General features: G+C 41.6%; 1 protein-coding gene across 1 annotated transcript in view; it reads right to left on the bottom strand.

The window, feature by feature from the left end:
- Window positions 1-13,636: 13,636 nt before the first annotated feature.
- Window positions 13,637-25,587, bottom strand: part of LOC134587340 (alanine--tRNA ligase, mitochondrial-like) — a 64,056-nt gene continuing 52,105 nt past the window's right edge. Inside the window, exons 20-22 of the mRNA XM_063443640.1 lie at window positions 22,681-22,764; window positions 19,410-19,520; window positions 13,637-13,932 (exon numbers count right to left, since the gene is read on the bottom strand). Of these exons, the coding sequence (XP_063299710.1) occupies window positions 13,774-13,932; window positions 19,410-19,520; window positions 22,681-22,764 (354 nt within the window). The 3' untranslated portion in view covers window positions 13,637-13,773. The remainder of the gene's footprint in view (window positions 13,933-19,409; window positions 19,521-22,680; window positions 22,765-25,587) is intronic.

The following is a 25,587-nucleotide window of genomic DNA, read 5'->3' as shown; positions in this document are numbered from 1 at the left end:
CTCGAAGCAAAACACAAAATCGACCCAACGCAGGAGCTAACCGAACAAATTAAAAAATGCCAAACAGACATCAAAACACACATGGCAAAAGACTCCACAAAAGCCTTGCTCTGGTCAAAGCAACTCTTTTACGATAAAGCCAACAAAGCCGACACCCTACTCGCACGAAAACTCAAACAGAGATCAGAAAACAAACAGATACACAAGATACGCACCCCAGACGGGTCAGTCACAGAGGCCCCAAACGAAATCGCCAGCGTCTTCCAAAAATACTACGAGGCTCTATACGACCACTCACCGGAAGCACGCCACAACCCAACACCTATCGAAACACTCACAGAACGCTACCTCAACCACGTAACATTACCCACCCTTAATGGAGAAACAGCACAATCGCTGGCCAACCCCATATTGACAGTTGAAATTGCAAGGGCCATAAAAACCCTGAAACCCAGACGGATTCACCGGGCTCTACTACAAAACGTACGCCCCCACCCTGATCCCACACCTATGCAACCTGTACAATGCTATATTAAACGGCGACCCCCTACCAAAAGACATGCTACAAGCCAACATATGCCTCCTCCCAAAACCCAACAAATCTCACTTAGAACCAGGACACTACCGACCGATCTCCCTCCTCAACGTTGACATAAAACTGTTTACCAAAATCCTCGCCGACCGACTGAACCCCCTCATACCCAAACTAATACATCCAGACCAAGTAGGCTTCATACCGGCACGACAGGCCAGTGACAACACGAGACGGACATACGACCTCATATGGACGGCACAGACTAGACACATACCAACCCTCTTTCTATCACTTGACGCAGAAAAAGCCTTTGACAGACTGTTATGGCCCTTCCTATTCGCTACCCTACTCAAATTCGGATTCCCACAAACATTCATAACCGCTCTACAAGTATTATACGCCACCCCGCAAGCCCATCTCCTACTACCATTAACATACCCCCCTTCCTTCACAATATATAACGGCACACGTCAGGGATGCCCCTTATCCCCACTCCTCTTCGCGCTCTCCCTAGAACCACTCCTGCAATCACTCAGAACAGACGAAAGCATACAAGGACTGAGAATCCGCGAGGAGGAATATAAAACGGCTGCATATGCAGATGACCTACTCATTACAATAACAGAACCAATAACATCCCTCCCACCGCTTCTTCAAGCCCTAGAGACCTACGCTGAAGTATCTGGATACAAACTAAACATCGACAAGACCGAAGTCCTTGCCATCCATATAGACACCCCCACTAAAACAGCCATACGCCTAACTTACCCCTTTGACTTCACACCCACATATATCAAATACCTAGGTATTGCTATACCAACGGACCTCTCCCGCAGCTATGAATTAAACTACACCCCCACGATCCAAAAAATCAAACAAGACATAGACAAATGGCAAAACATGCCGATATCATGGCTGGGCAGGCTGACATCAATTAAGATGAACGTCCTACCAAGACTTTTATATTTATTCCAAACCCTACCAATCCCGATCAATCACGCAGATTTCAAACAACTACAAACTACCATCGACAAATTCATCTGGGCCAATAGACGTACCAGGATTAAAAGACAGACCCTATACGTCCCCAACAAAGCAGGGGGTCTAGGCCTCCCACATCTCATCCATTATTATCAGACAGCCCAGCTAACGCAAGCACAACACTGGCACGCCCCCAGCGGTACCAAGCGATGGGTAGACCTAGAGCACGACATCTTTGGTAGAGACTTCCCCTCACTGTATATCTGGCTCCCCAGAGCAGCCAGACCCCACTTACCCCAAACATCACCTGCAATCCTCAACACAATCAATATATGGGACAAAGTAACCCCAAAAAGCGGCTTGACCTCGCAACCCTCACCACTGACGCCGATACTTCGCAACACACACTTCCCACCCGGCATGACACCGAAAGACTTCGCCCGCTTCGAAGAAAACGACCTCACACGACTACACCACTTCTACAGAAACCGACAACCGATACCATTCGCAGAACTTCCACAAACCACACCATTCCGCACCTTTGACATGTTCCGCCACCTACAACTCAGAAGCTTCCTAGAAACGCCAACAATCACACAGGCCGGCACAAAACCACTCACGCCCTTTGAGAAACACTGCCTACAAAACCCAACGCATAAAGGACAAATCTCCCAGCTATACACCCACATAATCCAAAATGTTAAGGACGGCGCACTCACATACGTGTCGGCTTGGGAGAGGGATATAGGGCAGGCCGAAGACCCATCAGACTGGGCAAACATATGGGAGGCCACAGCCTCCATATCCATATGTGTAAATCACAAGGAACAAGCGTACAAGACGCTATTAAGATGGTACGTCACCCCTCTAAAACTTAAACAGATGGGCAGGTCAAACACTGACCTATGCTGGAAAGGCTGTGGACACAGAGGCACTTACATACACATGTGGTGGGATTGTGTCCATACCACACAAGTATGGAACCAAATAGAAATAATGGTCTCACAGATCCTCCACACTGACATCCCACATGACCCATGGATATGGCTCCTATCCAAACCCATGGCCAACACACCAAGGTCCCACAACAAACTGATAGCCAAAATCGCGCTCGCCACCAGAAGAGCCATCGCCGAAAAATGGGGTAGCCCAGACACACCCACACTGGACACAGTGAAGAGAAAAATTAAGGACACAATTAAAATGGACGAACTGTCCGCACTGGTCCACGACACAACTAAACATTTCAAAAAAATTTGGGACCCGTGGTTCTATGCATTCCCATTAACGACCTAGCCAACAGTCAACACTAACATAACACAACACCTCACAAACCCAATAACCACACATACCCTAAGACCACAACCCCATCCCTCCCATCCCCCCCCTCCCTGAACCAGAAGACCACCCACACCCCCCCCCCAAACCCCCCCCCGCACTCCCCCACTGTCCAAGCCGCTGCGCGGACCGAAACCAAATGCCAACCCAAGGATAAAGGACCCACATAACCAGGAGACAGCTCCACATTGGACACCTAGGGCACACATGAACACCTACCAATGCTCAATTGAACACCGACACACCAGAGATTCGCACTCCACACCACACTGCATACTACACCGAAAAGTCACCCAACCTGCACTCAAACCGACGTCCCACGACAGCCAACGAACTACATAAAGCACGAAGAACGTCTGACATAGACCAGAACGACACGAATAATCACCCACCCCGACCCCCCCTCACACGAGGGGAGCCCGAACCCCAACGAACTGACCCGATTACCTCAGTAAGCAAACACGAGGGGCACAACAAAACCCCCAAGAAACCATGACATAAAATGAACCCCTCAGTCTCAAATACGCTACCCAGACCACCAGAACAAGTTACATTACATGAGACTTGAATATTCACTCGGACAAAATTGCCGACAACGAACAAAACAGAGCTACTGTCCATATGTATAAACCAACGAAATGCCTATATGTAAACGTATTGTATATCATATACTCTTATTTAACCAATCTCTTACCCCCCCGCTTCCATTCTGTACCCTTGAAACCCCATCAAAATACTCAAAGTTGATAAAAATGTACACTGAAATGATATAATGGTTTGCTTAGTTCACATACTGTTAAAAACACTCGTTTGTTATGTGCAATGTGTATTTTAAACCTTGAACCTCCCATTTTCTTTTCTGTACCCCCACCCCATAAAACTAAAAATCTTCCAAAATAAAGAATTTATAAAAAAAAAAACTAGAAAAAAATAACTGCTGATAAACTTTGAATGTGTGTATGCAGACCATCGCAGCAAACCAGGCAAATGCCCAATGGGCTGCGATGGCCATGGGCTGAAGCCAGCAAGGGAGATAAAGGGATTTGCCCACGAGCCTTTTAGGGCTGGTGCTGCCTGACCTCCGGGCCATACAGGGAACTCTGTGGCTGTTGAGGATATAAACGATCTCCCTCAACAGCCTGCACACAGCATGCTAAAACACAGGAGCCCAGTGCACATGGTCTACAACTGCCAGGGGTTGAGACCAGACAATACATCCACTGGACCCAGGGCCGATGTAGCTGCAGGCCCATAGCAGTGTCAAGCTCTGCCTTCTTGCATGTGGCTCTGCCTCCAGAATTAGGCTCTGCTGTGCTCACAAGGCACCTGGTATCACCAAGGAACGTGATCCCTCCCCCCTTCCTGGATCCCTCCCTCAAAGGTAAGCCTCAGGGAGGGAGGAATTGCAGCACCTTAGCCCTAATATAGCCCCTTAACGCCTTACTACAGCCCCTAAACTCCCTACTTCAGCTCCTTACCACTACAGCCCCTAAACCCTGTACTTAAGACCACTAAACTACCCCTACTAAAGCCCCTAAACCTACTACTACAGCCCCTAAACCCACTATTATAGCCCCTTACTACAACAGCCCCTAACCCCCCCACTACATCTCCTAAACACACTACTTAAGGCCACTAAACTACTCCTACTAGAGCCCCTAAACCCACTACTACAGCCCCTAGCCCATCCATACTACAGCCCCTTACTGTCTACTACAGCCTCTAACCAACCAATTTCTGCCCTTAAGCCGCCAATTGCTACCCATATACTCTACTACAGCATCTTATCCCCCAATTGCTGTGCCCATACCCTGCTATAGCCCCTTACCCCCAATTGCTGCCCCTATACCATACTACAGCCCTAACCCCTCAATAGCTGCCCCAATACCACAGCTTCAAACCATCCAATTGCTGCCCTTATACCCTACTACAGCTTCTAACCATCCAAATGCTGCCCCTATAATTTCCGAGTGTGTGTCTGTCAGGGTCTGTGTGTCTGTCAGTATGTGTGTGTCCGGTTAGGTGACAAGTCCCCTTTGATGGTATGGGAATAGTGATTTTACTTAACTTTTTTCCCACAGGAAAGCAGTAGGAGGCTATTGTGCATGCACTAATCAACATCTCCTCATATAGATGCATTGAATCAATGCATCTCTATGGGGAACATTCAGCACCTCTATGCAGAGGGTGGAGAGGCTGAACGTAGGTGCTGCACACTGTGTAGCACTGACCCAGGAAGCACCTCTAGTGACCGTCTGAGTGATGACCACTAGAGGTGTTACTAGGCAGCAATATAAACACTGCCTTTCTCTAAAACGCAGAGGCAAAACTAGAAACCACCGGAGCCCCAGTGTGAAAAGTGCACAGGGGACCCCCATGTGTCTCATTCCCCCCCAGTCCCTCCACATGTCTCATTCACCCCCTAGCCCCTCCATCTGTTTCTCCCACCCCTAGCCCCTCTGTGTCTCTCCCACACCCCAACCGCTCCATGTTTCTTACCCACCCCCAAAGTTTGTGACAGACACACACACACACTCACTGACAGACACACATACATACTGAAAGGCACACACAGACACAGACTCACTGACAGACCCACACCTTCGGGCAGCTCATAGTCGCAGCATAGCGACCGTGGTAGTTCCGCCACTGTTTGAAGGGACAGGCTATAGACACCAGAACCACTACATTAAGCTGTACTGGTTCTGGTAACTATAGTGTCCCTTTAAGAATTGTATTTTTGTCGCTGAAAATGGAGCTTTGTTAGTTAGCTGGCTCAGATTCCAAGCAAATTTGTCAAGCCCTGCCCTAACCCTCAAATTGCTGCCCCTATACCCTACTACCACCCCTAACCCATTTGCTGCTCCTATACACGACTACAGCCACTAAAAGCCCTTTTAACCCAATAGTAGATGAATAGATTTCCAGATAATGGTTTGTACTGGCCCCAAATATATTTGTATAATGTTATCATATCCCCTCTCAGGTGCCGTTTTTCCAAACTAAAGAGATTTCAAATTTTTAACCTTTCTTCGTAACTAAAATGCTCCATTCCTTTTATCAATTTGGTAGCTCGTCTCTGCACTTTTTCTAGTGCCATGATATCTTTCTTGAGAACAGGTGCCCAAAATTGCACAGCATATTCAAGGTGTAGTCTTACCCGTGATTTATAAAGAGGCAAAATTATATTTTCATCCCGAGAATTTATGCCTCTATTTATACATGACAAAACCTTACTGGCCTTAGCAACTGCAGATTGACATTTTATATTGCAGCCTAATTTGTTGTTTATGCTCCCTTGATAAAGGCGGATAACGCAGAAACGTTGGGGGCTATTTTTGTGTTTGATGTCTTCACCCTCTTCTCATGTTCGTTGATAGGGTCTGTTTGGTGTGTAATTTTTGGTTCACTATTTTATAAAGGTATCATAACATTGCTTTTTTTTGTATCAGGGGTTATACCACTTAATGTGGATTATTTAGATTATAATGGTCTCTTGTTTTCTTTGATCCTAGTCATTGCTTACATATTGGGTAGATATGTTTAAGCATTGTTATGGATAGAAATTAACCCCTTCAGGACGGAGTCAATAGTGCACGTTCTGATCAAAACAAAACGTAAACAAAAACTGGAATTTGCGCTATATGTCTGTTCAACCGTAATTCACCTCTTTCATATTAAATGCACCCACACTTATTATATATCATTTTGTTCAGGAGAAACAGGGCTTTCATTTCATATAAAATATTTGTATATGAAAATTTATTATGAATAAAATAAAATAAAAACTGAGAAATGTTAATTTTTTTTTTTACATTTGTCGTTCCGCCTCACATTTTAGCTGTAAATGTCATAATACTGTTAGGTTTTACTGCAACAAAATGCACATATTTGTAATCAGCTATGTCTCACGAGTACAACAGTACCCCCCATTAACAGGTTTTATGGTGTTTTGGAAAGTTACAGGGTCAAATATAGAACGTTCCATTTTCAAATTGAAATTTGCCAGATTAGTAATGTTACCTTTGAGACGGTGTGGTAGCCCAGGAATGAGAATTACCCCCATAATGGCATACCATTTGAAAAAGTAGACAACCCAAGGTATTGAACGTGGGGTATGTTTAGTCTTTTTTAGTAGCCACTTAGTCACAAACACTGGCCAAAGTTAGCGTTCATATTTGTTTTTGTGTGAAAAAAGCAAAAAACTAATATTTGGCCAGTGTTTGTGACTAAGTGGCTACTAAAAATGACTGGACATACCCAGTTTGCAGTACCTTGGGTTGTCTACTTTTGCAAATGGTATGCCATCATGGGGGTAATTCTTATTCCTGGGCTACCATACGGTCTCAAAGGCAACATAACTAATCTGGCAAATTGCAATGTGAAAAAAATGAAATGCAAGCCTTATATGTGAATCTCTAACTTTCCAAAACACCATAAAACCTGTACATTGGGGGTACTGTTATTCTCGGGAGACTTCACTAAACACAAATATTAGTGTTTTAAAACAGTAAAACATATTACAACAATAATATAGTCCATAAAAGTGCAGTTCGTTTGTAAAAAATGCAAAAAACTTCACTTTTACTTAAAATATCATCGTTGTAATACAATTTACCAGTTTTAAACACTAATATTTGAGTTCAGCGAAGTCTCCCGAGTAAAACAGTACCCCCTATATACAGGTTTTATGGTGTCTTGGAGAGTTACAGGGTCAAATATAGTGCTTGCGAATTAAATTCTCAGCACTTTCTCCCTGTGTTGTCAGGCATGTCAATCAAATTTTAATTAATCAAATGACATAATTATGTTAAAAAATTACTTAAATATACACGTAGAATTTTAATATATATGCATTTATAGGTATTCAAATTCTACGTGTATACTAATGTAATCTTTTATGTAATTATATGTATTTATCTATATATATATATTTGCGGTTATTTGTATTTTATATATAGATATATATATATAGAATGTCATTCTAAGTGTATTCTGTTTCCAATATATATATATTAATAACAAAATACAGTTAGAATGAAATTACATATGAATATATAATTTATTTTAAATTTTGTTTCAATATTTTATTTATTTATTTAATTATTTTATTTATTTATTTATTTATTATTGTAATTATACGTATATATATATAATATATATATGTAGATCTATTATATATATATAATATATATACATATTATATATATGTAACGTCATTCTAAGTGTATTTTAATACTAATATATATACTAATATTAATATTAAAATACATTACGGATGACGTTACATATATATATATATATTATATATATAATATATATATACATATTATATATATATATATAAAAATGCATTTAATTTATTTTATAATATGTTTAATATTTTTTTTTTTTACACTACCTACCAGCAGGGGGACTGTCTAATATTTTAGACAGTCCCCCTGCTGGCAGATCCATAGCCAGCTATAGGGGGCCATGTGATCGCTCTTTGAGAGCGATCACATGGCCCCCGGGGGCCTCATTTGCCGGAGGGGGGCTGCCTGGGCTCTCAGACAGCCCCCCAGAAGAGGATCGCGGCGGAGGTGAGTACCTCCTAGCTCCTGGGGCTGCAAGCCGTTACGGCGTTCTATGCCGCCGCAACGGCTTTAAAGCCCTTTAAAGCCGCGACGGCATAGAACGCCGTAAGGGCGTAAACGGTTAATGTAGGTAAAATCTCTATTTACTTTGTATACCTGTACTTTGTATACCTTTACTCAAAATGGCTGCTGAGCACCCCTTCTCATCGACTGAACACCTCGTGTAACAAGATGGCATCTCCGTCCGGAGAAAAATCACGAGATGATGGCGACATCACACTTTGGAGGAAGTGCATTAGATAAGACACTTGACCAATTAAAGATGTATTCTCTCTGTTATCTTGCATATGATGTATTTCTGCCTTTATAAGGGGCTTGCCACCCCCCTAATTAAACATTCCATAGTTTTTCAGTTATCTGAACTTGTGTCAGTGGTGATTTACTCAGCGTTCACGCTTTCTATTTTAAGCAATCTGGAAGGGGGCAGATACTCAAGCAAACACATGGTTTGATCTAAAACAGTATATTGTCATTCTATGGTGTCCTTGTTGATACCTGTTATATGTGAGCCTGTACAATCAGGTTTTTTGCATTTGTATTGGTTGTGCTCCTTCTTTCATTATTATATAATTTGTTGTCTATAACAGTTCCCAAATCCCTCTCGTGTGTGGTTATCCCTAATTCACTACCATTTAGGGTGTAAGTTACTTGTGCATTCTTGCCCCCGAAGTGCATAACTTTGCATTTCTCTACATTAAATTTAATCTGCAATTTTAGTGCCCATTCCCCCAATCTATCCAAATCCCTCTGCAGCAAAGCAATATCCTGCTCACATTTTATTACTTTACAAAGTTTCGTGTAATCTGCAAACACTGACACATGGCTTTCAATGTCTATTTCAAGATCATTTATAAATATGTTAAATAGAAGAGGTCCCAAAACAGAACCCTGAGGGACACCACTTACCACTTTTGTCCAGCCTGAAAATTTACCATGACAACTCGTTGTACTCTATCCTTAAGCCAATGTTCTACCCAAGAACAAGAATATTCATCTAGACCAATTTCTTTTAGTTTGAAGACTAACCTATTGTGAGGAACCGTATCAAATGCCTTGGCAAAATCCAAGTAGATCACATCCACTGCAACACCCTGATCTATATTTCTACTTACTTCTTCGTAGAATGCAATTAGGTTAGTTTGACATGACCAATGTGTCATAAAACCATGCTTATTATTGCTAATAACAAAGTTCTTCCCAATGAATTCCTGAATATTATCCCTTAATAGTCCTTCAAATTTCCTTGTCACAGAAGTTAAGTTCACAGGTCTATAATTTCCCGGCAAGGATTTTAAACCCTTTTTAAATATAGGAACGACATCTGCCTTCCTCCAATCCTCTAGTACAATACCTGAATATTGATATTCTTAAGCTTTATTAATTTCAAATTTGTAACTAGCATATATAGTCAGTGTGTGATTGCCCCAGCCCCAGAATCTTGCATTTTGATTATCCCCTGCAAAGCATAGGTGTACCTATCAAACAAACTCTTTAAGAATCAACCATGGTGTGATCTGACTTAGTCTGCAGTCCAACAATTACGAAAACCAAGGATGAATTTCTGATAAGTGTAGATGCCACTTGGCAGTATCTGTAACGGAGCTCCGTGTACTCCGACTGAGTACCCTCCGTTGATGGATGCTCCTAGCGCTCTCAGAGGACTCCAAGCACTGCAGACGACACCACAACCACCGAAGGCTCCACAACCGCCGTAGCTTAACTGGAGCCGCGCCGTCTTCCGTCCACCCTGGAATGAACCTTCAGCATTCAGGAACGTGTGGGGAAGATCTCTCCTCCTGGAGAGCGTATCCGGAACAAGCTCTTACAAGAGCTAAGTGATTAAGAGCTCAGGGGAATATGCAGCGCATAGCAATCCCCAGTGTGATATAGCAATTCCCTCCAATAACGAGACAAGGCTACGTATTGAGGGTCAGAAGAGGTCTCAGGACTGGAACACCCAGCCTGCTTTTTATTAGGATAAGGTACACACAGGACACTCCCAGGGGGAGGATGAAATTGACCAATCACATGCATGGTAACACCCCCACGTCTCCTCCCCTCAGATAAACACATAACACAATTAAAACGTACATTATTTTACCCAAGTTCTGGATGTACCCCAAAAACAGGGGGTACAGCTTTAAGTCTGGTATCCCCAAATAGCCCTTGATCAGGGGAACAGTCTGTCCAAAAATCAGCCCATTCGGATGAATAGTTCGGGAGATACAGAGCTCCAAAGTTTTGACCGACCGCACAGACCAACTAGCCGAAAATAGTTCCATGAGTTTTGGCCTTGCGGTCGGTCTCCGTTCGCACGGTAAAATATACGAAATTCTTGCCATCCATTCGCATCTTCGTGATCGCTAGAATCCCCATACTAAGATAAGTATAACTACCGAACGGCCGGTCGTTCGGTAGTTTCCGTACGAAGTTCTGGATGTCTGGAGGTCTTAGCGGTATTCGCCTGTTTGCGCTTCCGATTTCAGTTCCATGCGTTCACAGGCAAACACCGCTGTTCGTACGCAAGATGGCCGCGAACACGTGTAAAGTCCCGAAATGGCGGCCACCTATTCAGAGCACAAAGAATTCGTATGAAATCATACGAACGGCTGTATTCTCCAGTAATGGTATTCCCATGCAATATATTCGTCTAAATCCCCTGGCTGTTCAGTTATATTAGCAGTCCAGACCTACAGCATAGTTAAAGGGCTAGAGTCAGCCTAATACAAATCCATATGCCCGAATATAGTGTTTAAAGTGCAATATAGTCCAGGACCATAGTCGCAGGGGAGGAGGCAGGCAAGCAGGCCTCTCCAGGACAAAGTGGCGAAGGGCACTTCGTCACAGTATCCTTTACAAAGTTCTTTTTTATTAGAAAAAGCGTGTGCGGACGTAAGAGTGGTTCCAGTGTGTGTGTGGGGGTGATATTTTTTTTTAAGAAATCCATTCCCTGGTGGTCCAATGGCCATGATATCTGTTCTGCAGCTCCTCCAGTTGCAGAGCTGCTGACTATGTATCATGATCTCAGCTAGTTTTAGAGTGTTGCTGTGGTAACAACCTGGTTGGCCAGAAATCGTGAGACTGCAGCTCCATTGAGCCTAGCTAGTTATTTTTTGCGCCAATACTTCGTTTAAATTATTCAAAACTTGCCAAAGTAACTATTGCAGTGCCAAAACAAAAAAGGCACATATGCGAACAGCACGGCTAAAGAAAATGCCATGTATAGAGTTTCTCTGTTTGATGCATCAGTTGAGGAAGTCACCAAGAACAAAACACAGAAAAAACAAAAACCGTCGAAATGCAGCAAAGGTAAATTAGTTTTTTATTAACATATTTAGCTTTTTAATTTAAGCCAGTAGATGCGGTTATAACGTTTGCTGGTGTTAGGGAGAAAACTGTCACTGACAGTTCTTTTTTTTAAACTCTGACAATATTTTTATACCTAGCACAGAAGCAAAATTAGAAATCAAGATATATTTGTAATGTGTTTTGTCTGTAGAGAATGCACAATACAGCACAAGCACATCATTAGATGCATTCGGGCCGTGCCGCGGGTACTAGGGCCATGCAGGGGATGCTTCAACAGTGCTTCCTGCATTGTCCTGAAGGCTCGGGGAGGGGCAGGCAGCCTGTCAATGAGTGGCCCTGCCAATTAAGGAAGTTGCTAATGATAATGTAAGTATTTTAAAATGTAACATTTTTAATGAACGGTTTATAGTAGTGGGGTACTGCATTCACACTGCCCTGTGCTAATTGAGTTTACGAAATCAGATGTGTAACTCTCTCTGGGACCATACATTGCTTGCCTTCTTATCTGTTCTATCGTGTACTACAAGAAAGGTCAACAAGCTACTTTGGCTTTCTATTTATTAATTTTTTATTTTTTTTTTTTGAACTCTTAAAATATATTCTTAAGACATATAATATTAAGAAGAAAAATTATGGCATCATTAAGAGAATCACCCACTGAAGCATGTGTACATGTCATCTGTATTTAACTTTTCTAAAAATACAAGGAAACTAGGGATAGAAAAAAAATTAATAAACTCAGTTCTGCTGCTCTTCAAAGTTTTTGAGTAAGTTGTTTTCTTGAAACGTCAGATATCTAAGTATTACTCTGTGAATGGACCGAACAGACATGATTTGTTAATGCTCTCTCAGGCTGCTTCATCTGTTGTTTAGATCCCTCTGTGCCACTGATCATGAACACCTCCTGCTCAGATTCTCCGTACAGCTCATTCTCAACAAGATCTGTAACAGAACACATCTTTTTTTCTTTGAAACAAGTTTGATGGCATTATGGTTGAATACAATAAAGTAGTTTTATTGTTTGCAGCTGTACCTTGTCACTTATGCAAAGTTTTCTCCTAGCACCATGCAAGCTGTGCACATATGTCAGTTAATGTCCTCATATCAACATATGAGTAAATAGCGTGTAATTCACACTGATGAAATGGATGTAATTACTTACATTGGTCTTTATTCCAACTGTTAAACCAAAGTATATATTGCTTACACTTTAGAAAAGCTGACACTCCATCTTCTCAGGAGAATATCAAAAAGGGTAGAGATCCACAGAATCCCATGGCACAAGAATGTAGCACAGTCTTGGTCTTGCGCATTGGAGGTTCACATCAAAACAAGTCCAAAGGTAACAAAGGCAAACAGAATGAAGCTGGATGAATACTTGTTTCTCTAATAACTGTTTAGCCATCTACATGAAACGTTGGTCAACACAACTGAATAAAAGGAAAACCCACCATCTGGCAAATTTTCATATGATTAATCTGGTCTACCATTAAAAACATTGATGGCTAACCTTGGCAGTTTAGAGGTTTGTGAAAAATATTTCACTGAAATGAATCCAGCCTATTAATGTCTTTATGACAAATCTGCACGCTCTATATCCAAATTAAATATGGAGTCATTGTTACTGGAGAGAGAGTCCTTCCGTATAAATTAGACCAGTCTTCTGTGTCCATATTGTATATTTAACAGAGTGATAAAATAATCTTCACATCCATCTCATGCACAGTCCAAGTAACAACACAGTAGTTGTGGTAGTAAAGCAGTCTTTGTAATGGTAGATGACTATTTAAAATCTATCTTGGTTTCTACACAGTCCGTACCAGAAAATATATGTATTAACTGTTTCTGACATTATGATTACTGCTGTAGCCAGCACAGCCTTGCAGATGTCTAATTTCTCAGAGTTAAATATTAATACTCTCTTCTCGGAGATAAATATAAAAAGCACCTTTTCCCATGCGTGTAGAATGTGATTTAGAGCGTTCTCTGGGCAAAGTTTAGAGATGAATTAATGACGTGGTCCAGATTTTGGCTAGTGCCTGTTCCTTTAGCAACAATGTCTGAGCCCCCAGCGTTACCTCCCATTTCCAAGCACACAGACGAGGCCCACTCAGCAGCAGACATTTTGAAACCCTAGAGAATGAAGAAATAAAAATATATTAGTTTTATAAAACTGTAATAGTCTGACATTGTTACAGAATTTATATTCTGTCAAAGTGAGTACACCTGCAGATTTTCATACCTGTGGGTGTTGCTTCTTACCTCCAGCAAGACTGACTGCTTACCAAATGTACCCAAGGTTTCAAAAATTTGGGGTACACCTCACACTTTTACTACTTTGTCCTAAAGAGACATTGCACCATCACAATATCCCCAGTAATGACAAGACATCAGAAATGTATGCAAATTTTGTATTCAAAATTAGGGGGGATATAGTGTTTCCACCTTTCCATGGAATACATACAGTAAATAATAAAACATACACAGTGTGACAAATCACAATGTGAATTGCACCCTTATAATGAGTACAATAAATAAATAAAAAATACTTATAAACAGAGATACTGCGGTTTCTTCTACAAATGTAGATCGTGGAACAATAAAAAATACAACACATAGTGTACAATGCAAATGTATCCTGAAATATTAATAAGCAATGGTTACACCATGCCAGACTGTGTAATATGCCCAATTGTGCCTATTTAAGATGGAGCCATGTCTGCACTCCATTCAAGTGCAAGGATAATGCACTGTTAGGCCCTATTGCAGTGGAATTCTCACACTATATGAATGCCCGTGGTGCGTTCCAAGTTCTAAAGGCAGCAAATTCTGATTTTATGCATATGGTTTTATTTTTTAAGTGTGGTTTTTATTTAAGACAAGAAAAGACATGGCAAAAACATAGGCACTTGATGCAAAGTTCACAATGGAAGAGCTGCAGGCGGCCATTAAGAAATCTAAAACTGGCAGAGCGCATGGCCCAAATGGGCTATCGCTTAAATGTTATAAAAACTTCAGGGATACCAAATGCCTTGTTTGTTGAATCTGTTCAATTCAATCTTAGAGCAAGAGTCAGTCATTCCCTTAAGATTCGCTTGCGGCACCTATAACGACAAGCCTAAAGAGGGTAAAGACCCAGAGGTCTGCTCTAGCTACTGACCCATTTCATTGCTAAATGCAGACGTCAAGCTGTATGCAAAAATGATAGCTTCTAGGCTTGAGAGCGTGGTGCAGGGGCTGGTCTAACCAGAGCGGTTTTATTCAGGGGCAAATGGCCAGGGAAAGACCATAGTATTAAATGCTTTCCATCTAGCTAAATCTTGACAACTTTCATTACTCGTTATCCGTGGATGTGGAGAAAGCTTTTAAATGGGTGGACTGGCAATTTCTGCACCTTGTGCTGCAGTTGATAGGCTTAGGCGATAAGTTCTGTAGAGGCGTACAATCTCTTTCTACAACTCCGACGGCTCAGGTGTGGGTGAGCAGGGCGATAATGGACACCTACCCGATCACAAATTACACCAGACAAGGGTGTCCCTTATCACCCCTACTGTTTGTACCAACACTGGAACCCCTGCTTTAGACGGTCCACCAGAATGTTGACAAAGCGGGCCTTAACACGCTTACCATGGACCATAAGATGTCTGCATACGCAGACGATATGCTTTTGTTGTAAGACCCTGATTGAGGTGTCAGCATCCTGCATCTGGTGATACCACCATCTAGCCCAACACCTTCATGCAGTCCTCCTCCAAGAAAACATGCAGGCAAACACAGGCAGCCCATAGCTTTCTCAACCACACTTCTGGCAAACTCACAATGGTCCCCAGAAAGGACACCGGGTTTATGGAAACAGGGTTCTGGGAATGTTTGATGCACCAAGTGGTGCACCAGAGAGACCGGAAGGTAAGTGAGGAGGGCTGCAAGATCCTAGGAAACCGTTTGTACCAGGATATGATTAAGGCAGAGGGCTGCCACAATTCCTCTGGTACAAACCAGTGCCAGCAGGCAACCAAAGTAAACATTCTGAGACCTGCGGCTGGCCACAAGGGCAGTGAGATGAACTGGTAGTGCTTGTCCCGAAAGGAAAATCACAGAAACTGTATCTAGATGGATTGGAAAGCAGATTTAACCCTGTTCACACCAAGTAGTAGCATCAGGAGATTTAAATGTCCATTTAAAGTGCTGGCTGAGTGAAGCTCTCACTTTCATTGCTGCATACAGTTCACCTGTAAGCATGGGGCCACTAATTGTGGCCCCACTTGACAGGGGAGTGCCCCAGGTACCTAATGAAACCTGAGGTTAGCCTGTTAATAGTTACTTCTTTCTTATACAAAAGCATAGGTCAGTTAAATCTATTTTCTACTTGCTGTTCTCATGTTCTTTTTGATTTCAATAATTTTTTCGTTATGCTATACATTACATTGATGGGGTATCTTTAAGAATTTCTTTTGGAGGAGGTGTTTGCTTCACTTTTAGGATTGGGGATTAAAGTATGTAAGTATTAAAGTAAAGTCTTCTTTGTACACCTTGTTTTGAGAGAATGATTCTTGATAGATCAGCCTTTTCTTGCATTCACTTCCTTTATATACTTATATATACACTTAGGAATTCCTTTGTGTGACAGATCCATCTGTGTAACTACTATTGCTGGTTCGTCTGTTTTATCTCCATTTGTGGAATTACCTGCCTGTATGTGTCTGTTCGTTTATTGCAGGATTATACCAAACAAAACTACCGAACGGACGGCCACCCAGAAGAGAAGTGAGCTGCTGGTTAACCTCTTGGCCCCAATTAGAACGTTGTGGTTAACCGCAGACACCTCTTCATTCTAACCGTATGCAGGGTGGTTGTCGTTCGTATGCCGACCACGAGGCGGGGCCATTTTAAACACGCGAATGAACAGCGGTGTTCGACGATAAACTTATGGAACTATAAACGGACACTTTTTCCTACCGAACACTGCTGAAACTGCCGATCGCCCTCCTTATCGTCGGGCATACAAACACCGGTCCGTTCAGGACTTTGGATGATACGAATGGACTTAACCCAGATAGCCATCCCATGGAGTCAATCGTATACCGAAAGACATGTGAAAGACTTTGACTCCATGGCGATTGAACTGTGTGCATTGGGTCTGAGCGCTATTCGGTAATAATATGCGCTCAGATCCAGGCTATCTGGGGATACGTAACACGAATCCAATGTATTCGGTATTCCTACAATTATTTATTTTTATGTGTTTTTAATGTACCATGTAAGATGGCGGTTTGCCTCTATCCCTGGAGATAATTGGATTTCTTCCCAATTATCTCCGGGATAGAGAGGAGGGATTTACTTGTATAAAGGGGAGGGTTTATACCTGAGCCACTGTGATTGGCTACTGTACATTATGTGTCCCAGTCTTCCATCTGGTCCCCTAGGGGAGTGCCCACCAGGTGGGAGACCTGCATAAATACCGGGCAGGTAGCCCTCATTAAAGCAGATTCCTGTTTTACCCTCAAGACGGAGCTTGGTCTCGTGTTTGGGGGGATTGATACTTGGAAGTATTTATTGCGCCTGTTTTAGCCGTGGAAGGAGTTCGGCTGATTCTGTGTTCGTGGATTTACCGCATTCCCTTGCACTCCGTTCGGGAGTTTGGCGGTCTACTGCAATAGAGCCTGTATCTCTGAAAGGGGGAAGATCAACTAAACGGCGGTTTCACCCATTTAAGCTGGGAGTGTCTTAACACTTTGAATGCCCAAGTTGAGAAAGCACCAGAAAGGGTGCGAAACACGTCCAGGGCTTCACTAACGTTTTTCTGGGTTGTCGCTCCCCTGTCCAACAGCTCTGCGTGGTCCTGCTTTCTGGTATAATTCTTTTCCTTCTTTTTTTGATTTTTTTTCAATTGTATTATTTACGTAATATTATATTTTCAGCTTATATGTTTGGACCACTTTAGCACATATGAGGATTGGTGTCACAGCATTAGGCCATCTGTACTTGTTTTTTTATATAAATAATGTGCATTTTTCTATGAATTTTTTCTTTCACATTGTTTGGGATTACCTACGAGTGCGGATCATTTTTTTGTGAAGTATTGTTTAACTATTGGGAGGAGTCCAGCACCGAGAAGGCAGCCTTATTCTCCTTGCCTTATGTCACTCTCCCTTGCTGGAGGGGGAGGGTAGATAGACAGGGGTGGCACATAGCTGAAGGCCATGCCACCATTGGTTGTCTGGATACCAGCATGCTATGCGTACTGGTGTCAGATGACAATTTTGCACAGAATTGACATTAGTCAGCCCTAAACTTTGTTCTAAGCTGGCTAATGATACTGCCGGAGGTGGAGTTACACCACTGGCTGCTTATTGGTCAATCTCTTTACGTGCAGCATTTCAAAGCAAAATGCTCCACATACAGACTACAGACACCAAGACCACTTCAAGTAAATACAGTGATAATGGTGCTTGGAGTAACCCTTTAAAATCACCTTAAAATGACTGGGAGATTGAGAGTACTAGTTGGGATCAATGTATATCCCGACTCTTCTGAAGAGTTTGGTTTACAATTTAGGGTATATACAAATATATTTTAAATTTATGAAATTATTTTTTGGAGTATTTCATAATTTAAAAAAATATAAAATACAAAGAATATACACAACATAAAATATTGATTAATTTCTTGTCTACTGTGGAAAGGAATGGTGCTTCTATTTTAATATAAAGTAATGTTATTATGCCACTAAAGTTTCTATATTGCACATATGATTTTGCTATATATGAATTGTCACGTGAGCGAAGTTCAAATGCGGTCATCTCTTTTTTTGAAAGAGAGCACTTTTACAGGCTCTTAATGCAGCCCCAGTCACACCTTGCCCGTGCGTGATCTACACAGTCTCACTACATACTTCCTATAAAGAGAGATCTAATGCTTAAACTTTATTAGACAGTCTGTTTAATTTAGCTAAAGTCTTCAGGAGCCTTCCGTGTGTGATTAAATTTCAATTAACAGAGCAGGAGATAAAAAATTCTAACGTAAACACAATGTGCAGTTACATCTGGTTGAAAATGAAACCATTTTTTAATGTAGGCTGTGCGAGTAACAGCCAGGGTGGGTGTAACTAGGTTTGCATAAACAGAAACAAAAGTGATATAACTCCTAAATAGCAGATAATTGAGCAGTGAGAGTGCAGGGGCACAATCTATACCAGGTGTAAGAAACCTTTGAGTAGTACTAAGCCAAATCAAAACTTTGAAGTCTCTTGGTGTGCGGATCCTATTTTTTTTTAAATTGATGTGTGTGTGTATGTTGCCGTATTCTGCTTGTGTTATGGGGATGCTTGGGGTATTGCATGAGGGAGGCTCTTTGTGAGGTTATATCCTATAAATATATATATATATATATATATATATAATATATATAATATATATATATATATAAATAAAAGATATATTATACCACGTTGGTATCATGATTTATGACATCTCCAAAATCTCAATGCCACTATTTTCCAGTAATAAACATTTTATAAATTATGTTACATCTGCAGAGACACACAAAGAAGCAGGTATGTCACTGTTGTGCATTCTTGGCACAGTTTTGCAGACATGATAAGAGAGCTTTACCTTTGGAACTTGGCATGCACAGAACACCTTGTCTGCATGCTGTTGGCTGAGAAGCATCACTGCAGATCCTGGGGACTTATCGCATATGTGATTAACCACCTTAACTAGAACCTAGAGGGCACACAAGGTAAAAGATTAGGACTGGGGGTTCATTCTCTGTGAAATTGTTGGTGATTACCGTAAATATGACAATTGTAGGTGACCATACTAAAGGTCTGTGAAAACAAACATAGTGTAGGTAATCGTTGGACATTAATGCAAAATGCAGACAAGATGGATAGAATTTGAAATCTACCTCAATGTCACCTCAGACAGTTATCCAGAACATTATATAAACCGCATAAGGGATTTAGGGAGGTTATCCTCATATTAAAGGACCACTCTAGGCACCCAGACCACTTCAGCTTAATGAAGTGGTCTGGGTGCCAGGTCCTTCTAGGGTTAACCCATTTTTTCATAAACATAGCAGTTTCAGAGAAACTGCTATGTTTATGAATGGGTTAAGCCTTCCCCCTATGTCCTCTAGTGGCTGTCTCATTGACAGCCGCTAGAGGCGCTTGCGTGCTTCTCACTGTGATTTTCACAGTGAGAGCACGCCAGCGTCCATAGGAAAGCATTATGAATGCTTTCCTATGTGACCGGCTGAATGCGCGCGCAGCTCTTGCCGCGCGTGCGCATTCAGCCGAAGGGGAGGAGAAGAGGAGGATCGGAGGAGGAGAGCAGGAGGAGAGCTCTCCGCCCAGCGCTGGAAAAAGGTAAGATTTAACCCCTTTCCCCTTTCCAGAGCCGGGCGGGAGGGGGTCCCTGAGGGTGGGGGCACCCTCAGGGCACTCTAGTGCCAGGAAAACGAGTATGCTTTCCTGGCACTAGAGTGGTCCTTTAAGAGTGTTTAATCTCTTCCTATGTGTTTAAAATCAGTCTTGGTCCAAGCAATACTAAACTATTTTCTGATGAAAACTACCAAGCACAGTACTATATAAATTAGCCCCTCTCACTGTTAATTTAGGAAACTACCAAGACCTGCAGAAATTTACCTCAGACTGTGTTAATTTTAGAAACTACCAAGCACAGACCTGTACAATTTTGCTCCTCAGTCTTTGTTAATTTAAGAAACTACCAAGCACAGAACGGCACAGATTTGCCCGTCACTCTTTCATTTAAGAAACTACCAAGATATGGGAAGAAACTAATGCACTATCAACTAGCAATACTTTCATGCAACTATTCTATTTGTATACTCTGGTGTAACATTTAACTGATTAGTTTCATCCTTTTGCATCTTTTTATGCAATGGTCAATTTGTTTGCTTGTTATGCAATAATCTTCATTTAACATATTAATTTTAATATTACTCAGATTACTACTAAGCAATGTGGCTATCCAGTCACAAAAATAATTACTATTTTATTGGTCTTATATACTTATGTCTGCTGTGTTTTTGGTTAATTGATTATGCTTATCTAACCCAGTTTTACCTTCCTTTCAGCCATTAAAGTGAATTAAAACATTGCTTCTATGTATTCAGGACAGAGCAGCAGAAATGTGTCCCCAAATACACATCCATATTGGAACCCTTGACCACATTTAAATCTTGGCTATCATGCGGTCATACCCTCTAACATACACATTCCACCTGATGATCACCACTTATCTATATTTCTATCCCAATCCCTTTTACCTATTCTGCACCTTCTCAAGCTGCCCACATTCCATGTAAAAAGCTTAGTTCGGTTGACCCCACAACACTAGCTTCCATGGTCTATCGTCACAACCTCCCCCTTCCATCCTATTCTGCTCTCTCACCTAACGCTACACTTTCCTCTTTTAACAATTCACTCTATTCATCTCTCAATACAATTGCTCTTCAACCAAATCATCTCCATGGCTCAACAATGACCTCAAGGCACTTTATGTTCTTCTGACCATTCCTGGAAGTCCCCACTCTCTCCATCTGCCGTACCACTATTCTCTTCTTAGTGTAAGCAATATTCTATCTCTGTTAAGGTTTGTAAAAATACCTACTACAATTAACTACCACTGTTTCCCCTTATCCACATCATCCTTCTGCTTCTTTGAACAACCTTCTCTGACCATCCCCTTTTTCAGCATCCCCCTTATAGCATCTGGTATAGCTGTGCACTTTACAAACAAAATCTCAGCTATTCCAACCTTTGCTACCCAAAGTACACCTATATCCTCTCCCTCTACTTACTGAGTTACCTTCTCGGATTTCACAACATCAATGATTTTCATACTTTCAGAAAACAATCCTGCTCTACTGGAGAACCATTCCCGCATTCTATCGTACATTCCCTCCTTCCTGTTACTCTATCCTATTTGTCCTCCATATTCAGTCTCACTCTTCTGGATGTTATCTCGATTCCTTCAAAATGGCAGTTGTAACTCCGCTTCTCAAAAAAACATTCCTCAATCTTAGCCTATTTACTAGCTGCCAAACAATCTTCCTTCTCTCCCATTTTCCAAGCTCTCTAAGCGTGCTATCCACAAACAGCTATGTACCAGCTCCCATGATTTTTCCTGACCATCTAATCTGGCTTTCAGTCTGGCCACTCAACTGAAACTGCACTCCTTTCATACTCCTTTCTTGCCCAATCTCAGAATTATAAGATCGGTTCCATTTTCATTCTCCTTGATCTCTCTGCTGTGTTTAATACAGTTGTTCATCCTACCCTTCTGTCTACCCTCACAACCCTTGGCATTACGGATACTGGATTCTCATCCTATATTTTTGGTCTCATTCAACAGTACACACCATCCATCTCTCTTTCAGTTTTTGTACTGCAAGGCTCATTCTTTGACCCCCTTGTCTTCCCTCTGTACACTGCCCCCTGGCAAGACTAATTTACTCTCATTGCTTCAATTCTCATTCTTTTGCAGATGACATATACATTTTCTTCTCTTCACCCTCCTTCTTCATACCCAACCTCTCCTCTTACTTTTAATCTTGCCTTTCTGAACCACTTACCATTTCAGCAATTCCCTGTACTAGACAGAGGGGTGTAATCACTAAACGCTGACTTGTTCTTGAATCCAAAAGGTACACGCCAAACATTTAATTTCTCTACAATTTAGAGATTGGTGAATAAACTCCACATAAATCACAAATAATAGTAAAAGTTCCCTGTCATTCTATTTTTGTTGCACACAATGGGAATATAGGAAACAAGGTTTTGCAACCCAGCTGTTTATAATGGCGATTGTAAACCTATAACATGTATACGAAATTCTGGTCAAAGTATAATTAACTTACAGAGAGAGACTCCACGGATACTGTGGTTACGATAAGTGGCTGATTAGCATGCTTTACCAAGAGGCTCTGAGCTTTTTCTGCAGCCTGCAGAGAGGACAAGAACAGTGTTATAACGACAAGCACTCACATTCTGCACTCAATAATCACATGTCAGCATCACTAATGGGTTAAGTTCCTCCCTCTCAGCTGCTAGGACAGAAATACTCAAATTAAATTGATGATAAAAAAGATCACACCTCATTTATTACCATTAGTATTTTTTCCTGTCCTCCTGTTAGGCAGCTCTATATTTTATTCACCTTGCCATAAGTTTTTCAATATGCACCCCCTAGAGCAGCGATGGCGAACCTATGGCATGCCGAGCCCTCTCTGTAAGCACACAGCCATAGGTCGATGGTAGGGTGCACACATGTCCCAGATAACCCGGGACAGTCCCACATTTTAAGAGAGTCTGTCCCAGATCCCAGTCATGAGCTGAGCTGCACCGCCGTGGCCGGGGGGGGGGGGGGGGGGGGGGGGATCAACGGGGCAATTGCTGGCTCTGCCCCTGATCTGCCTCTTTGTCAGTCTCAGCCAATCCCTTGGGAAGCACTGTGATTGGATCAGGCTACCACATGTCAGCAGACTGCTTGTTTTTCTGAGTCTAACAGCATGCAGATTTACAGCTTCAGGCTTGAATACAGTAAGATTTTTACTATATTTATGGAGGCATGAGGGGCCCAGGGGGGCTAGATGGTGGTATTAACACTATAGGGTCAGGAATACATGTTTGTGTTCCTGACCCTATAGTGATCCTTTAGGTGGCCCTGATATATATATACACATACATATATATATATATTTATATATATATATATATACAAACATATATATACAAACCTATATATATTCTTACTACGGACATATATGTATATTGCAGCCCAAAACCACCTGAGAAAAAAGGAGTGTCCACGGAGAAAATAAGACAACTTTTACAAATATTGCTTTCGCATTATCGCTACTTTGGCTGAGGTTCCCAGTTCGTGACTGGCTGAAATTATATCTAAAGCTGTGGCTGCTGGAATTAAGGAGGCGACTTCTATAAGTCATTCCTCAAAGAAAAATAAAAGACCAAGGTTAGTTCCCAGTCAGATATAGAAATCTCTAATCTGACTCATCAGATTATGACGATACTCGGGAATACCCATATAATCTGGATGGGGAGACAGTGAATACACTCATCTCTCTCATTAGAGATTTGTTCCTAAAGATTGTGGAGAAACTAAACATCTGTCCCGGTTCATTCTTCTGTTAAAGAACTGATAGAAACAGAATGGCAAAGACCAGAAAAGCGTCTATTCACAAAAGGCAAATTTAATAGCATATACCCATTCCTGACTTGGTAATTATTTCCCACTCTTTTTTGAACTCTGGAAGTCCCATTAGTGATGCGGACATGGATTAGCCAGGAAAACAGAAAATCTTGAAAATATCGTAATTTACTTTTCCTGGGTAATATCCAGCACCAGCAATCCCTCCCTTTCTGGATTAACTTGGGTTCATCACTAAGGGTAATAGGAAGATGTGACCTTTTGTATCTTTAATTGAATTTGAATATTCATGTCATAGCAGCTGAGAGGAAGGATCTTAACCCATTAGTGATTAGCAAGGAAAAGAAAATTACAGTAAGTTTTTTTTCAAAATGTTCTGTTTTATAATCTATAAAAAATACACTACTGCCTATTTACATCACAATACTCACTTTAAAATATGGCTATTTCATCCTTATTTTAATTTGTTTTAAGTCATGGTTTTAAACACATTTAAGCAAACATCTTATTAATAGGATGACATGCAATACATAGTTTTGACAACCCTACAGTGCCTGCCGTTAGTCGACCAGAAATGTGACCATTTGCATAATGTCAGTATTAGTGCAGCCAAATAATCACTGTTTTCATCTGTCTTTGCTTTTTAGTATATGTAGAATGTTGCATTTTTATTATACACTGTACAAAATTATAAACGCAACACTTTTGTTTTTGCCCCTATTTTTCATGAGCTGAGCTCAAAGATCTAAGACTATTTATATGTACACAAAAGGCCTATTTTCTCTCAAATATTGTTCACAAATCTGTCTAAATCTGTGTTAGTGAGCACTTCTCCTTTGCTGAGATCATCCATCCACCTCACAGGTGTGACATATCAAGATGCTGATTAGACAGCATGATTATTGCACAGGTGTGCCTTAGGCTGGCCACAATAAAAGGCAATTTTAAAATGTGCAGTTTTATCACACCGCACAATGCCACAGATGTCGCAAGTTTTGAGGGAGTGTGCAATTGGCATGCTGACTGCAGGAATGTCCACCAGAGCTGTTGCCCGTGAATCGAATGTTAATTTCTCTACCATAATTCATCTCCAAAAGGCATTTCAGAGAATTTGGCAGTACATCCAACCGGCTTCACAACCGCAGACCACGTGTAACCACACCAGCCTAAGACCTCCACATCCAGCATCGTTTGAGACCAGCCACCCGAACAGCTGCTGCAACAATTGGTTTGCATAACCAAAGAATTTTTGCACAAACTGTCAGAAACCGTCTCAGAGAAGCTCATCTGTATGCACGTCGTTCTCATCGGGGTCTCGACCTGCCTGCAGTTCGTCGTCGTAACAGATTTGAGTGGGAAAATGCTCACATTCGATGGTGTCTGGCACTTTGAAGAGGTGTTCTCTTCACGGATGAATCCCGGTTTTCACTGTACAGGGCAAATGGCAGACAGCGTGTATGGCGTGTGGGTGAGCGGTTTGCTGAGGTCAACGTTGAGGATCAAGTGACCCATGGTGGCAGTGGGGTTATGGTATGGGCAGGCTTATGTTATGGACAACGAACACAGGTGCATTTTATTGATGGCATTTTGAATGCAC

This window comes from Pelobates fuscus, chromosome 2 (assembly GCF_036172605.1).
Source record: "Pelobates fuscus isolate aPelFus1 chromosome 2, aPelFus1.pri, whole genome shotgun sequence".
NCBI classification, from domain to species: domain Eukaryota; kingdom Metazoa; phylum Chordata; class Amphibia; order Anura; family Pelobatidae; genus Pelobates; species Pelobates fuscus.
Note: the sequence above shows the minus strand (reverse complement) of the source record. Positions and strands in the feature narration are given on the sequence as shown.